At 41.4% G+C, this 15,805-nt stretch overlaps 1 protein-coding gene across 3 annotated transcripts in view; it reads right to left on the reverse strand.

The window, feature by feature from the left end:
- Positions 1 to 15,805, reverse strand: part of ext1c (exostoses (multiple) 1c) — a 95,572-nt gene that overhangs the window by 73,973 nt on the left and 5,794 nt on the right. For all 3 annotated transcript variants that reach the window (XM_046058476.1, XM_046058475.1, XM_046058474.1), the window contains exon 2: positions 5,635 to 7,031. In XM_046058476.1, coding sequence (XP_045914432.1) covers positions 5,635 to 6,581 — 947 coding nt within the window. In that variant the 5' untranslated portion in view covers positions 6,582 to 7,031. The remainder of the gene's footprint in view (positions 1 to 5,634; positions 7,032 to 15,805) is intronic.

Genomic DNA, 15,805 nt, shown 5'->3' on the forward strand with positions numbered 1-15,805 from the left:
TTCAATAGACCAGAAAAGTATTTCCAGGCACCTTCTGTTCCTTTTCAGATTTCTTTTTCCCTATGGCAGATTTTAATGGGATTTTGGGTACCATTAACCAATCATTCTGTACTTTAAAAGTGTGAAATGATGTTAATAGAAATGGCGGGGACAAAGGTATTTTAACTTAATCTGTTTTTAAAAACTATTTTGCTAACAACCATGGAGGTATTATCACTGTTTCATAAAGCCAAAGGAGTGCACATTATGCCACTAGTCCAGCATAAAAACCTACAGTATGTTACATACATATTTAAAGAGAGTAGGGCAGCTTTACACTCCTGTCTTTAGTAGTGACTTTTTAGTGATGTGGGTTAAACCTGCACTCGCGGTCAGTCAATGGGTAAAGCCATGTCTTCCTGCCAACCCTGGCTTGAACATGGGTTGCAGAATACTTTACTGAACAGGCGTCTTCGTTAGGGACGAATCAGGATAATCCACAGACCTCCTCGTGAACAGTATTTTCAACCAACACTGACAGGAAATATGCACTACGCCACCTGGTACTGCAATTGGGATGCTTTTATCAGATAACCAAAACAGATATCGAAGCAGAAGACATACTTTTTTAATCCCTTTAGGGGAAAATACATTTCTTTACTCTGTTGTTATTATTATTATACACACACAGGTCCGAAATACACATACATGCACAAACAGGACCTATACTAATGCATTAACGTAGAGATATCATAGCGAGTGGGCTGCCACAAAGTCAGGCGCCCCAAGCAGTTAGAGGTTCAAGGCCTCGCTTAAGGGCACCTTTGATTGTGCCGCAGGGGGGTGAACTGGCACCTCTCCAGCCACCAGTCCCCACTCCATATGATTGATTCATGCTGGACTTGAACCAACTACCCTCCAGTTCCCAAGCCAAGTCCACAAGGACTGGGCTACCACTGCCCACTGCCGCATAATTGTTTTAAGTTTTCAGTGATGCGAGGAGCACAAAGACATTCCATACCCCTCCACTGTATTGGAGTAAAGGCGGCAATCTCTGGTATAAAACACTTCAAAACCTGGGCAATTAAGTCCAAAACCATCTGCAACTGCTAGATACTACCAAAGGTAAGAAAGAACAGTTGTTTTTTGGGGGGGTAAACAAACACTTTCATTTTGATTGGCACTTCTGTTGTTCAGCATCTGTAAGGTATACAGAACTACAGTGGCAGAACAGTGATTCACCAACTCAGTAGGCTCACTGAAATGAAGTGCTGAAAATTGTTTCAGCACTTATTCATTTCAGTGAGCCTACAGAGTTGGTAGCTGACCTTCCGAAAATCCTTATTTTGATTATCAATTAATTGTTTTCATTGTAATCAGTCATTTATCAGATTAAACGCTTCTCCAATGTGAGAATTTGTCTCTTTCCTCTGTTTGATGTCATTGCAAAAGAAAATATCAACAGATTAATTTATAATTAATAATTGTTAGTTGCAGGCTGAAAATGACTGAGGGAGCCGTGTTTTTCTCCAAACACAATGCTGATGCGTTGCAGAATCTCCTCTAAAAGGGGTGTAGAAGATCATGTTTGTGGTGACCCTAACCCTAAATTTAATAAAAAGAAATGAAGAATATTGCAATTACAAACACTTTATCATTTTTTATCAAAAAAGTGTTGTCCATGGAGGCAACCACTTTACAGCCCAATTAATTTTCTCATGCGTCTAAAAAGGGTAGTAGGATGTTCAGGTTTTAATTTGAAAAAATATGTTATGATAGTCTATTGATCTGTCCCTCTGAGTCCCCCTCCCCCCTACTTCCTCCTCCTCGTGCCCTTTGTCTGTTGGTTGCTGTCTTGTCCAGGTCCCTCCGGGCTAATCTGCTGGTGTACCAGATGCATGCGCTCATTAACCTGCTGCCACCTTCTAATAGCCTCATGAGCATGAAACAGTCTCTCACAAACACACACAGTTTCTTGCACATCAGTGACAGTTTTAAAAACAAAGACACATGTGCGCTTGGTGTCATGGGCTTTTCTTTTACTATACTGGTTTTTCATGAGCAGGGTTATTGGCAAAAATAGGGGAGTGATAAAATGGTTAGAGGAAAGACATCAGAGAGAGAGGAAGAAGATGCCAGAAGGGCAGACATATAGAGAAGCAAGGGTGATCCGAACTTGGTTTTCAGACAGAAACCGTGCTCATGCAGTTTTTTAAACACTGTTTTCCTTCGTTCATTTTGATTCCACGATCTCCATGGTTTTTATGCTATCTCCCCTGAAATCTCATTCTTCTCTCCCTAAAGGGAGATCCAAAGGATGCAAAAAGAGAGATGGATCTCTCACCTTCCCTCCCTTCTTTTACCCCTACATCCCTCCTTTACACCTCTCTCTTTCCAAGGCTAAAAGCCTCCTGTTTCCAGAGAAAGAGACTTCATACAAAAGGGGAGACAGGGAGGGAAAAAAACATCATCCAGTTTTTGTGTTTTTTTCTTACAAACGGCAGCTGTCTCTCACATTGCCTCCCCCATTCACACCCTTACACCCTCAAAGCCGTTGCCATATCCAAATCTACAACAAAATACCACATCGGACCTCCCCCACTATCCTCCCCTCCCCACACCCCCCCTGCCCACCCGAGTCTCTGAGCAGGGTGTGTGGAATAAATGAGCTCATTCATACAGTGTTGAGCAGCTCGATCCCTTTGCTGCACGACCCAATGTAAACAAGCCTAAGGTAACTAGTTACAGGCAGCAGCAGCTAGAAGTGTGCTTGGATCAGAACCACCACTGCTGATGCTGGGTTAAAACGATATTTGAAAAGTCATATTGTACAGTTAAACAACATTTTGAGCATTAATTTCACAGTTGCTGAAAACAACTTCCACCTCCCACTGGGCTTAGATTTAAACTGGGATTTAGCAGTTGATTTCTCTTATGCCTGAACGGTTCAGTCAATCATAAGGAGAAGCATTTGCAGATGCAGTTTAAAAAAACACTGTACAGTGTAAAACCTTGTACAGGACTTTCTTTAATTTCCCTTCATTTCAAGTAAAAATAACTTAACAGTTGTAGTTTTAATTTAACTTAAAATGATTAGTCAGCTAACTAGTTGAGATAAATCCATCAAAAGTCACTTTTCAAGAAAAAATGCCAGACATGTTTTCAGCTAAGAATTTGCTGTTTTTACCTTGTCGTACATTATAATAAACTTAAATCTATGGGTTTTGGATTGCTGGTCTGAGAAAAGGAAAAAAAACCCACTTCAGGCTCACCTCATCATTTTCTGACCTTTAATAGACTTAACAATTAACCAAGTAAAAAATCGACACATTAATTGATAGTGAAAATACTTCCGAGATGCAGCCCTACTGCTGTGTGTTCACTTAACTGATTAAATTCCTGTTCATTTCAGTTAGCTTGCAGGGGCGAAGTAAATTCTTTAATTTAAACCTCCTATGCTGGAGTCTTAAAGGTTTGTAGACAGTTATGGCAGTACAAATACATCTCTTGACTAAACGGTGTGAATTTAAAGTCCCATTAGCAATGAAGTTAACTAGCTAAGCTTTTGAGACTGACTAATGCTAGCATGTTCTCGGTTGGCTGGCATGTTAGTGTAATTTAGTGTAATTCACTAACTAAAACAAGTCAAAAGTTTTTTGAAAAATAAACACATTTTTAAAGCTTAATTTTTATGTAAAACTGTCTTGATCCTCCCCCTTGAATTACTTTTATTCTGTTTCTGTTTGTCAAAGTATAAATCAGACAAGGGATTACTGCTCCCCAAAACACTTAAATTATCTTTGTCCATTAATTGTCATATAAAGGAATTATGACAAAGTTAATAGTTCTTAGTTTTGCGTAGCAGTATTGTTCTATTCTCCATACACTGCAGAGGATTCTACCATGTCAGGCAAAATTTAATAGTCAGTTTGGTGTGGCTCTAACTCCTCATTCACATTCTTTCAATGTTCTTTCTTTCACTGAAATCCATCTTCTCCTGTCTACGAATGTTCTGCACCATCAGACTATCCTGCTCTTGGTATCTGTGTATGAATGGACAGGCACATACTTCATAATGAGGAGCCCTGTCAGCACTTCAGCTTCAGAGACTTTTATTGCAAAGTGTAGCAAGTAGGAGTGAAACAGAGGGGCTGTGTTATAGAGCAGTATGGTTCCTCCATATCAACTATGTAATTACTACTGTAAGGAATAATAGAAGATAATGACTTTGCATGAAACTAAAGTGCAGTAGTCTTTCTCCGCCCCAGAACTCCCGCGTACAGGGTCTGCCGATCTTCATCAGCTCACAGACATCAACACTCGGCTACTAAATCCAAAACATGAGGCGGCAAAATAAAGTATATACTATTGCAATTTGTTAACAATAGACAGCTATATTTATCCAATTTCCAGAGCATATGAATGACAGTTTTTACAAAAAGGTCCTATTGTGCTTTTTGAGTACATGCATCTATTTCCATCTGTTTTTAAATCACTGCTCCAATAAGCCAGTAGGAGGAAAAGCACTTGGAGGATGAGACCTGTTTACCAAGCTGCTGCTGCAAAATGCATTGTTGGCAGATGGGTGTGTGTCTTTTCTTCCTTTTCATTATTAACTCCACAATGGTGCTCAAACCACTGAAAATGCCTGTATAGCCATTGGGCTGAAGTGGAAATATAACAGTGTAGGGCTTTGTACAAATAGTTTTCTAACCCTAGCAAATGTCACACGCAGAAATTAATTGGTTTTAATAATAAATCATTGCTTTAAGTATTGCAGACATTGCTGGAATCTCATTTCCCAATGTCTTTTATCCATTCAACCCACCATCTAAACAGCAAACTCCAAAACATAATTTAAATTAGAACGGAAATGGAAAGCTTATCTCCCATGCAAAAACAACAGCAAGAAAACCTTTATAAAAAATGGATTGACTGATTAAAAAATAATAATCATTTACACCTTTCACCCAGGAGCGGTTTATTCACTGAGGTAATCAGACAGATTTCACAAAGCCATTCTTTGTGGTGACCTTTGCTTTGGCTCATTACACAGTGTAGTTTCAGTTATAATTAATTAGCTGGAGCTATATTTATTTCTTTATTCAAAATTTTTGTTAATGCTCTTATTTGTTCATCTATCATACTGTAAGATTAATTCACACTCACACAGTAGTAGAGGCGCTGAAGGTCAGCTATCACAAGTTGAGCACATTATAACCACTATTTTACTGTACGTTTAACATTTCTGGTACAACAATAAGAGAATTGCTGTAAATAGTGACCTGAATCTAAATGTCCAGAGACTTCAGTCTGTGTTTAAAATCTTTGATCTTGGAAGCAACTGCCAAACATCATAAAACTAAACAGTCAAAACATTGTGCAGCCATAATAGAGACAAAAATATCCAGTGGGGCCAAAAAGCTACCACTGACACTGCTTGTAGAAAATCAGTGAAACCAAAAGACTAACAAAAAAACCCGTAAAGGTTCACCTGAGAAGGCAAACAGAACAACACCACTGTGCATTTCCTAACACAAAAATTACATGACACTGTTTCCTATAAACTGTAGCACAGCATTGACTCGCACCTCGCTTCTCATTTTAACATCATCTCATTTCTGCCCTCCCCGCTGGCCATGTGACCCGTCTTACCTCTCATATTCCAGGTTGTCGTGGTCACAGCGGGCGTCTTTGTGCTTCTCCCAGTCCTTCCCGTGGCGGCACGTCGTTAGCGACACAATGTCCTTTCCATTGTGGATGTGATGAAGGGCGTTCCTGGTGTCTGAGCCGATGCCCGTCAGATAACGCTTCCCTTTGAACATCAGCAGGTACTTTCTTCTTGGCGGTATGGTGTTCCTCACCAGCCAGCCCCGCTCCCCACCCTTCTGCGGGTGATCCTTTGAGAACAGAGGGATGGAGACGTCAAAACCTGGCCTGAAATGCTCTGTGTTGAGGCTGGCTTTGGCTAAGATGGCATGGCCGATGTTGAAGCCCAGGTCCTCTGTGTAGTTAGGCCAGGTGCCTGAGTACAGGTTGAAGATTAGGTGGTTCCGCCCGTCATTCCACAGCGGGTAACCACGGATACGTTCATCCACATTGGGCACAAACTGTCCTGATAGCTGGTCCCTATCTAAGGTGTCTATCCCAAGCACGAACAGACATGCTTCGCGGGGGTCTGATGTGTAGTACCGTGACTCACCTATAGACGTCAGGATCTTCCTATAGCTCTCTGACACATGATCATTTTTCTCTGATGGATATATATACACCCTGAACCCTTCCCTGCCTCTGCGACGACACCGCGAGAAGTCAAAACAGGTCTCCATGCGGCAGCGACTGTCCTTATAAATGGCGGACCATGCCTGACGGCGCTGGCGGGGTGACTCAGCTGTCCCGGGGTCTGTCTGGAGCTCATCCAGGTGGGCATAGCGGGGCAAGAAGGCCCGGTCAGTCCAGTTGGGCCAGGGGCGCACCACTTCACCCCGCTGCCGTGTCAGCAGCCGGAGCAGACGCAGCTGGACTCCTCCACCCCAGTAAAAGAGGACCAGCCAGCAGCACGCACACAAGCCCAGCAGAACATATTTCTTACGCGCCTGCATGGGGGCCTGTCACAGTCTCTTTTTCCCGCTCTGTCTCTCTCTCGTCCTCTGTTTGTCTTCTTCTCTGCCCCTCAGCTCTGTAGCCTCACAGGGGCGGGGTACTGATTTGTGATTTCTAACAAGGAGCTTCTAACGGAGGACAATGTGTTAACAAGGACATCACTGCCTCTGTGTGTGGCCCAGTCCACACTACCATCTAGAACAACGCAATCTGAGTTACTGACTTCCGTCTCTCAGTCTCTTCTTGCCTTCCCCATTTGCTCTCCACTGTGTGCTCTCAGATGTGTGCGTTAGCCTGTCTTTGCTGTGGCATGCTCTGCTGCTGCTTCTGTGTGCATTTCTTCCGTTGCCCAGCCTGGTTGAGAGTGATGAAGGGTGATTTCTCCGCTCTCTCAGGCCAAGCTTGCTGCTTCATGGTGCCTGGCACGACTGCTGTCTGCAGGGCCCCTCCTAGGGAGAAGTAAACAAACAAGAATACAGATCAGTACACAGACAAAGTTGCCATTCTGCAACCAACATGGAGACATACTCTGGGATTAGTCGTGAAACTACTGTCTCAAGAGGTGCCATAACTAACACTTTTGAAAGCCCAACGGGTATAATCTTTTATTCGCTTTTCTTTTTGGACAGATATATGTAATCAACAAACCTAATCCCATTTAATAAACATATTATCAAATAGCAATAAAGTCGCACAACTGGGTAATGTTTCACAGGCATCAGATGATTTTATACAGTCAAAATTCCTCTTCAGATTAAGCTCATGAAGATAACATTTTAAAAAAGTACAACTCAGTGCTCTCTCAAAAAGGCATGCATCCATGATAGCCACACATCAAAACCATCACTTCATGGAGTCCACCCTCTCTCTATATCTGTCCATGTCTGGTTTCCTCATTCCTGTGAAAAAGATGGATCTTTGCAGGCTCATATGTGCTGTGATGTGTACTGACTTCTGGAATAGTCTTTTGAGACAGTATGGTAAACCGGGAGCAACAGACGGGACCAGATATCATCATGCTCTTCAAGCCCGAGTTGAACTGAGCCAGATACAGTTGAGGTGCAGTGGAGGAGAAAATGAGAAAGCGTTTAGTATCTGAAATGGAGATTTGGAAACGTAGAAGGAAAACAGAGCAACTTCATGGCTCTGAAACGTCCGTTCACGTTGGAGAGACTGAGTGAAGCCTTTTTTTGTTACATATGCAACAGTTTTTCAGCTTCATATTTTTGCCACACATCCCCCCATAACTCCCCAACATGTACAGTACACTTGTGTGTGTGTGTGCGCGTGTGGAGAACACCTAACAGTGAAGGGCAGTGTTCATTCTGCCAGCTGCCACACAAAGGCAGCTTTCAGGTCTCACCTGGCCACTTTCTCTCTCTACCTCCCATTCACATTCCCCATTTCTGCCCCTTCTCCAGCCAAGCAGAAGTGATGCCTGCCTTCTTTGCTTGCAATAAAACAAAACAGCACACCGCGATGTGGGTAAACAATGCATCCTCTGATTTCTTCACCTCAAAAAGGATAAAAGAAATAGGGAATACCTAGGATCTAAGAACATTGTTGTTTTAGCTTGACCCCCATGCATTTGTCTATTACAACTGGTTTTCAACAGGATCTGTAAACTGGAGAGTCCTTCAATTTTCTCAATCCACAAATTAGAATTAAAACCTACAATAAAGTTAAAACGCAGAGTTGTGACACTTTCAACCAACAGCAACAAATGTGTGCTCTACCAGTGTTGCATAAGTGTGTATCTATCAATAAGCTAAGAGCTTTGTATAAGTGACAGAAAATGATTCACTAAACATTTATACAGCAAAAAATGATTCCAGCTCCTCAAATGTGAGTATTTTTTTGTGTTTTGAAATGGTTGCAAATTAAATATATTTGGCTTTTTGACTGCTGGTCAAACAAAAGAAGAAATCTTACCTTCATGTCATTTTTTGATGAGATAGCAAGATTAATCGGTGAAAAAAAGCTTACAAACCATGCATGTATAATAGGGCGGTCACTTTTTATTTTTAATTCAGACAAAAGAAAAAATCAATCCGTAATGGTCTATGGTCTGGCTGTGCCTTGTTCTCGAATAATTGACGTTCTCTTTGCAAACGCAAAACAAAGACTAGTGAGTTGTGCTGTACAGATAACCATGAAACCAAATCATCTTAGAAGTTATTTGGTGAGGAAGCATTTTGGATTTGATCAATGGCAGGACTGTTTGCTGACTTGGTAAAATGCAACTGCCTTACCGTAACGCTAGTTTGTGAGGCATAGGAGGCACTGCAAATGTAGGTTACACTACATGGGTGGCTTTCTAACACATCTTGGTTTGAACAAGGGGGAGAGCCCTTGCACTTGACTGTCAAGCTTGAATGTAGCAGAAGCATCTGAGCACATGAGCCTTTCTGGAAATGCATTCTTGCAGTCCCAGTGTGTGTGAACCCAGTGTCAGCCAAACTGCACCAGATAATTCAGGTTAGCTAATCTGCCTGTGGAGATGTTTGTAGATGATTTTTAGCACCTCCCTTGTTTCTACTTCTCTGGCTGCGACTGTCGCAGCCTGGGCAGCAAGCAGTCCAAGTTGGGGAGAAATAGACACTTGGGATCCTATTACATACTCCTCATCAATAATTCACATGCTCCTTTAGTTAAGGCATTGATTTTCCTTTCTTTCTTTTTTTCGTGCCTTACATCCCCTGCCACCAACCCTGTATGAGCTCTGTTCTGGTGATTTGTGGTTGTAGGGATAATTGATAGTGATGGCAAGAAGGTGTAATAGAAAAGTGATGGAGGGTATCATTATAATGATGGTAATAATGATGGGCATGAAGAATTTATTCTGTTGCCATATTTAATCTAATGTCATTAAATGGCCATTGCTTTGAAAAAATACTCTACTAAAGATATTTACATTGATTTAAGTGCATTGTGGTCTCTCTATTACTGTGGGGTCAACAATAGGAGTATCCGTTACTTGACATGCAAACACAGAACTAGCGCCCAGACTGAGCATATTTCTATTAACTCCGCTACACTTTATTCAATTTAACTTATCGAATAGTACCAGCCCAAAGCTCAAACATGAACTGATTTCAAAATTACAATACAAAGAGAAATTTCTGAGGCATTGAGGTGTCACAGGTTTAGAGGAGGGCGGAGGATAATATGTGAATTGAACATAATCATTGAAGATAGAATTGAATAATATTACGGGATATTATAGCACAAAACTACCCATTCGGGTTTTTTTGTGGATATATATATATATCCACAAAAAAACCCCCATCTTATCGCCTGACAGTTGGTTTGTGAAAGCCTCCGTTGATCACTGTTATGTTCATCCCTACCATTTTGTGTGCAAGGACAAACCGTACAATGGCAGTGTGTGGCCATTAACTAGCAGCAATAATGATGAATGTAAGCCAGTAAAACTCTGGGGCAAGCCTGGACCTGTCAAGGCCTGACAAGATCTTTAGAGCGACAAATCAGCAAGAAGACACACACGTATGGATGCACACATATACACACGTAAGTGGCTTTAAGTGGTGAGAGAAGTCCCTCTGTCATGGATCAATGATGGATCATTATGCTTGGGTGACTAGCACTGGAAAAAGCCACAAGGCTCATTGAATAGAGGGGCATGAAGGTGGAAGGACAGGGTTCAAGGAAAGGTTAGAGCAGGATTCAGAGCCCAACAATTCCACCCCTTGTCATTTGTCTCCCATCTATATGTTCTTCCCTCAATTCCTACTTGTTCTGTATTCCATCATTCCTTCCTTCTATTTTCGCCTCTCCTTTCGCCACCTTTTCCTATCCTAACTAAGCTGACTGGAGGGTTTCACATGGAAACAATACCATTTTTGCATGATTTCCCTTTTTCAATTATTCCTGCTTCATCCTCAAAAAGGGGGCTGGGGGATGAAGCAAGAGGCACAAAACACTTAATCACAGACAAGAGGAATACACTCTGCATGGCCAACAATGCTTTGATCATTTGCTCGCCTTCAGTGCAAAGAAACTTCTAGGAAGGTTCATTTAGAGTCTATTGAACAAGCTATGAAATTGTGTCAACACTGCAAAGTGAAGAAAATGTAATAATGCATACTGCATTAAAACCATCTAATATAAAGTGGTAAGTGAATCACGTACTGTTTCTTCACAATGTTCCATGTCCCCAATGCAAAGAAAGTACCTCTCAAGTTGTTTGCTCAAGGTACCTTACCTTGCTAAAATGCCACAGTTTTGGAGGTACTCTCAGAGCATACTCATATTTAAAGGTAAAAGATTTTCATTGAATCCGACCCCCTTTTAGATATTATTTAAGGCGGCATTTTCATGGATTTACATTCTCTATTTAGCTGTTTATATAGTAGTTGTCATTGTTAATGGCAGACCGCCATCCCCGCGATGGGTTAAAATTGCCTTCACACGCACGAAGGATTCACAGGAAAATGGTTCATGCATGTAATTTTTCATTTTATCATGGAGATTTCAGCCTCACTGTTGATTGTTCACTCCCCTACAGCCGTACTATTCAACAGGCAAAACACGGAGTGTCTTTTAATATGACAACTTTCCTGTGCCCTGCTCCTAAACTACTTGCACCATGCAGCATGAAATCAAATCACAGGAACAATTATTATTGACTGACCTTATTAAAATATTGTGAGTTTTTTTGGGCTGGGGTTTGCTGTAGTATTACCACCTTGCTAATGACCACCAGATACCAGGGTGTCGGCAAATCAACCAGGAATTAAATATTTTTAACTTGGACTTCCTGTTGAAAACAGTGGGCAGGTCAGTACTTAAAGGACAGGAAGGTAATAAGTCAAGAGGAATGAAAAGTGAGGATGTTAAAGTGACATGGAAGGAGACAATGACAAGGGAGAGAAGGACTTAATGATCGATATTTCATGGATGACGGCTGGACCCAATCCATATACTTCCTGCCCTTGATCTCTTCCTCTCTGAGGGGCCTGAGGGCTTCCCTCCACTGTTTCTACCTGATGTGGTTTTACACAACTACACTATTAAGTCATTCAGGGAAATGGAATTGAAATGTGTCTTCCCATCGGTCTCCCCTGAGTTGTGTTTACACAGCAGCTTATTCAACTGTGGTTTTGCAGCCTTTGATAGAAAATGAAAACTGACATGCTCTGAAATGGATGTCACCAATGATGGCCTTCTGCAGGAAACTCAGAAGTTGTCAATTTCTGCTTTTCTCCCACCAAATGGGATATTTTTATAAAGACATTTCTGCCTTTCAGGGACAGATTGGCATTTCCCTTATTTGTTCCAATTTGCTGTTTTCTGGCCACAGCACCAGTGCTCAGCACAACTGACAATGTAAACGCTCAAAATGAAATCCACTACCATTAGAGTCATTCTCTGGGTAGCAGAGCCATTGCCACTGTATGAGAAGCAGCAGCAGCAGCAGCAGCAGCATTATTATGTCTGAAATGATTTGGATACTGACATAGAGCAGGTTGTAAATTGACACTGGATGGGCCAAATGCCTGGCAAAATGAGATTTCCATTCCTTCCTAAATTATATGGTTAGCTAGTGAAGACAATCAATACCTGATTGATGGAGGCCTACCATACACTGACACAAACCCTGGGTGATTGCACTATACAAATGCCAGTGTTAAGTGACAGCAGGCCTTTCAGAGACTTTCTGTGGCTGTGTGTGTGAGTCTAAACTATACTTAAACACAAATCTGGCATGTGTGTTTTCACTGGTCTAAAGCTGGCAACATATTAGTTCAGCAAAATGAAGTGTTCTGAAGAAAACACAAATCTTGTGGTGAGGTGAAACGCTCGGTCGAGCTAAAATTAAAACCTGGACTCTGTCATTGTGGGCCTGAGAGATGTGACACTGTAACCGGGGACCACAAGATGGCCGCACTACGTTGTTTGTGTTAATGCGGTGGTTCTAAATCTTTTAGCCTTTAAAATGGAGCTACGTACACTTGTGACCCCTCAGTACAGTTCTTCAGATGTAGGGGTGGTGATGGTGCAATGGAAAGCCTTTGGTGTGAGAGACCTGGGTTCAATCCCCCACTATGACCCATCCATCAGTGGTCCCTGAGCAAGACACTTAACCTCTAGTTGCTCCTGAGGAGTGTGACCTCTGACATATATAGCAATTGTAAGTCGCTTTGGATAAAAGCATCAGCTAAATGAATAACTGTAATATAAATATGTCCCCAAATGGAGGCCAGTTCAACTAAAGAGTAATTTTTCCTTCTGAGACTGTTTTATTTGGGAACGGTTTAAAGTTGTAATCCTTAAGATTTCAGTCCTGCTTGATTTGGTGATACCAGTGGTTACCATGGTAAAACCAAGTGCAGTTTAATACAATAGGTCCCAGACACCAGCAGGACAAGGAGTTGGTAGCCTTGCTATTAAGTAGGAGAGATGTGCTGCCTGTCGCCTGTAACTCCAAAGTAACATCTAACAACTCACTGTAGTTGCTGCTTCTTGTTCCATTGTTGCATTCTGTACTCAAAAAAAATGCAGATTCACCATAAACGTAACCCAATGTTTTGCCAATTTGAAAATTCTAATGTGAAGCAGCTTCAACAGGAAATACTGGGTTTGCATTAGAAGTAACTTAAAACCGCTCTGATTCCATGTAAAGAGAGTGAACAATAGTGTAGCTGTTATCAGTGAGATAACATCATGCTGAATTACATGCTGCATTGTTTCCTGTGAATCCCTCATGCGCATGAAGGCAACTTGAATCCAGCGTGGTAATGGCGGACTCCGCCACTTGAAAAGAACTGTAATATATAGAAATAGTACCAAAATGGGGTATGATTTCATGAAAATCTCATGGATAATGGCTAGAAAGGCATATATATATATATATATATATATATATATATATATATATATATATATATACATATACACATATACACACACACACACACACACACACACACACACACACACACACACACACACACACACCTATTTCACAAGCAAACAGCAAATATTAGGAAAAAACATACCTAACTTTTGTAGCAGATATAGATATTTTCTGCTTTCCTTTTCCTCATGACCCCCCACATTTAACTTCCGACGCTCAAGTTAGAAACCACTTTGTTGGTGTATGTTTCATTGTTTTAGTGACCAGAGTGGCTGGTCTAGCCAGTAAATTGTGTATGTGTTTATTAACTCTGTGTTTTTACTGGTGTGAATAGCTGGGTTGCATTTCTGCTCAGGTTGTACACAGAATATGTGAGGTTTTTCTGTTTGTCTGTTTGTACGTAGTTGTTTCAGTCAGTCTGTGGCGAGTCAAGGAAAAACCTGCTGCGGTCAAATAAAATCGAGCTGTCTACCCTGACAGACCTGCATTAAAGGCTTACAACCAGGATGTGATTCATGTTCTATTTTCTGTCCTCACCTAGCTGCCCTTTTAAATTGAGGTGCTCTTTACACTCCCCCACACCATATGCAAATATAAGCAGACACACACACACACACACACACACACACACACGTGTATTTTGGTCTTCGCTGAACAAATGGCTTTTTACTGTATAAAAAAAGAATTTCTCTTACTGTCTACACGCAGCTACTGGAGTATTTTTCCATTAGCTCGACCACCTCTGAACCATAATGGCCATAGACTTAATCAAGCGGTGGTTCTTTTACAAGGCCATTTTCAGAATATGGATAACAGCACGTTCATCTCCACCTTAATAAAACCATACTTGCTCCACGTGGACAGACATGGTTAATAAGATGTTTACCTCAACCTGAACGTGCAGCAACCGCGACCAGCTTCCCAACCGCGCTCACATTCCAATTCCAGCATAATTACAAGCCGGGTTGATTAATTATGTCTCAACAATATGCTGCACTCCAACGCCACAAGGGCTAATTAACGGAATGAACAAGATGAGTAGGAACAGTTATTAGGAGGTTCAAGCTTGCGCTCTGAATTTGGCAAAGCTCTTTACAGTCCCAGAAAACAGGCAGAAAACGTGTGGACCATGCTGTAACGCACAGAGACCAAGATCATAGGTAACACTGGCACACCGCTCTCAGCATATAGAGTGGAAACGCCTACTGAGGACATTGATAGAGCAAGAGCACTGCTCTGTGTTGAGGGTGCCTGGCTGTGCACCTGACAACACACACAGCAGAAACGGCGTGTAGTGAAATCCATCTGCCTTATTAACCAGTCCTGCTCGCAGTGCATGCTACCTGCAACTCATCTTATCTCTGCACTTTCGGCCTGGAGGCATCCCTATCGCTGAACTCAGATCAAATTGGCTTATAAGCAATCTGACCTTGACAACGTGGGGATGATATACGATCTGACACAGGCATAAGGAAGACGGGACACATTCCAGACGGTTCAATTAGTACAGTGTCCCTGACATCTAAGATTAAAGCAATCAATTTTGCAGAAAAGATTAAGGGAAATAAATTGATTACAAAGATCTTCCTCCCTCTTTTATTTTTAATGCCATTCCTTTACTCTCCAACAAGATTATTATTACATATGTTTACACAAGAACAATAAAAAAGTGCATGGAACTTTGTGATCATTATGCAGCGTTTAAGTTAGTTAATCAGTACTTAGTTTTTAAAGGTTACACGCAGATATTCACAAACCCTCTAATGAATGCCTTATTTCTGGAAATGCCCCCACCTCTGGCATATGAATATTGTCTGTATTGGCCAATACATTGACAAGACAAGATGTACGCTTTTCTTAATCACCAGGGAGGGTATTACAGAACCATCATGAATGCAAATAAGACGAGGGGGTGGCCATTAGAATAAAGTAATTTCATAAATCAGAGGAATCCATGTAGGCCCACAGCTTGCCATCAGGATCTACCTTCAGAGCCTTTTTCTGCGCGTCCATGATAATGACAGCACTTTATTTTAGATCACTGAAGACACCTCCTTTTTTTCAGCAAAAATAACTAGAGAGTTGTAATTAATCGCTGCAATGAACTTGGGCAGCCTTGTTTGTTTCTTTGGGATTCATTAACACATGTAGCACTTAGCTGGATGTGAAAGCAGGTAATTCTCTATACTCTTTCACAAGCTATTAACTATATCTTGAATGTACAACAGACATCCAATACATACAGAAGCCAGAGCAAAGCATTTACATTTGGACTGCATCAAGATGATACAGTCCAATGGTGTATTTATATTAAATCTAAGGTGTTAGCCAGGGGTTTCAAAA

The sequence above is a fragment of the Micropterus dolomieu genome, linkage group LG09 (assembly GCF_021292245.1).
Source record: "Micropterus dolomieu isolate WLL.071019.BEF.003 ecotype Adirondacks linkage group LG09, ASM2129224v1, whole genome shotgun sequence".
Classification (NCBI taxonomy): Eukaryota; Metazoa; Chordata; class Actinopteri; order Centrarchiformes; family Centrarchidae; genus Micropterus; species Micropterus dolomieu.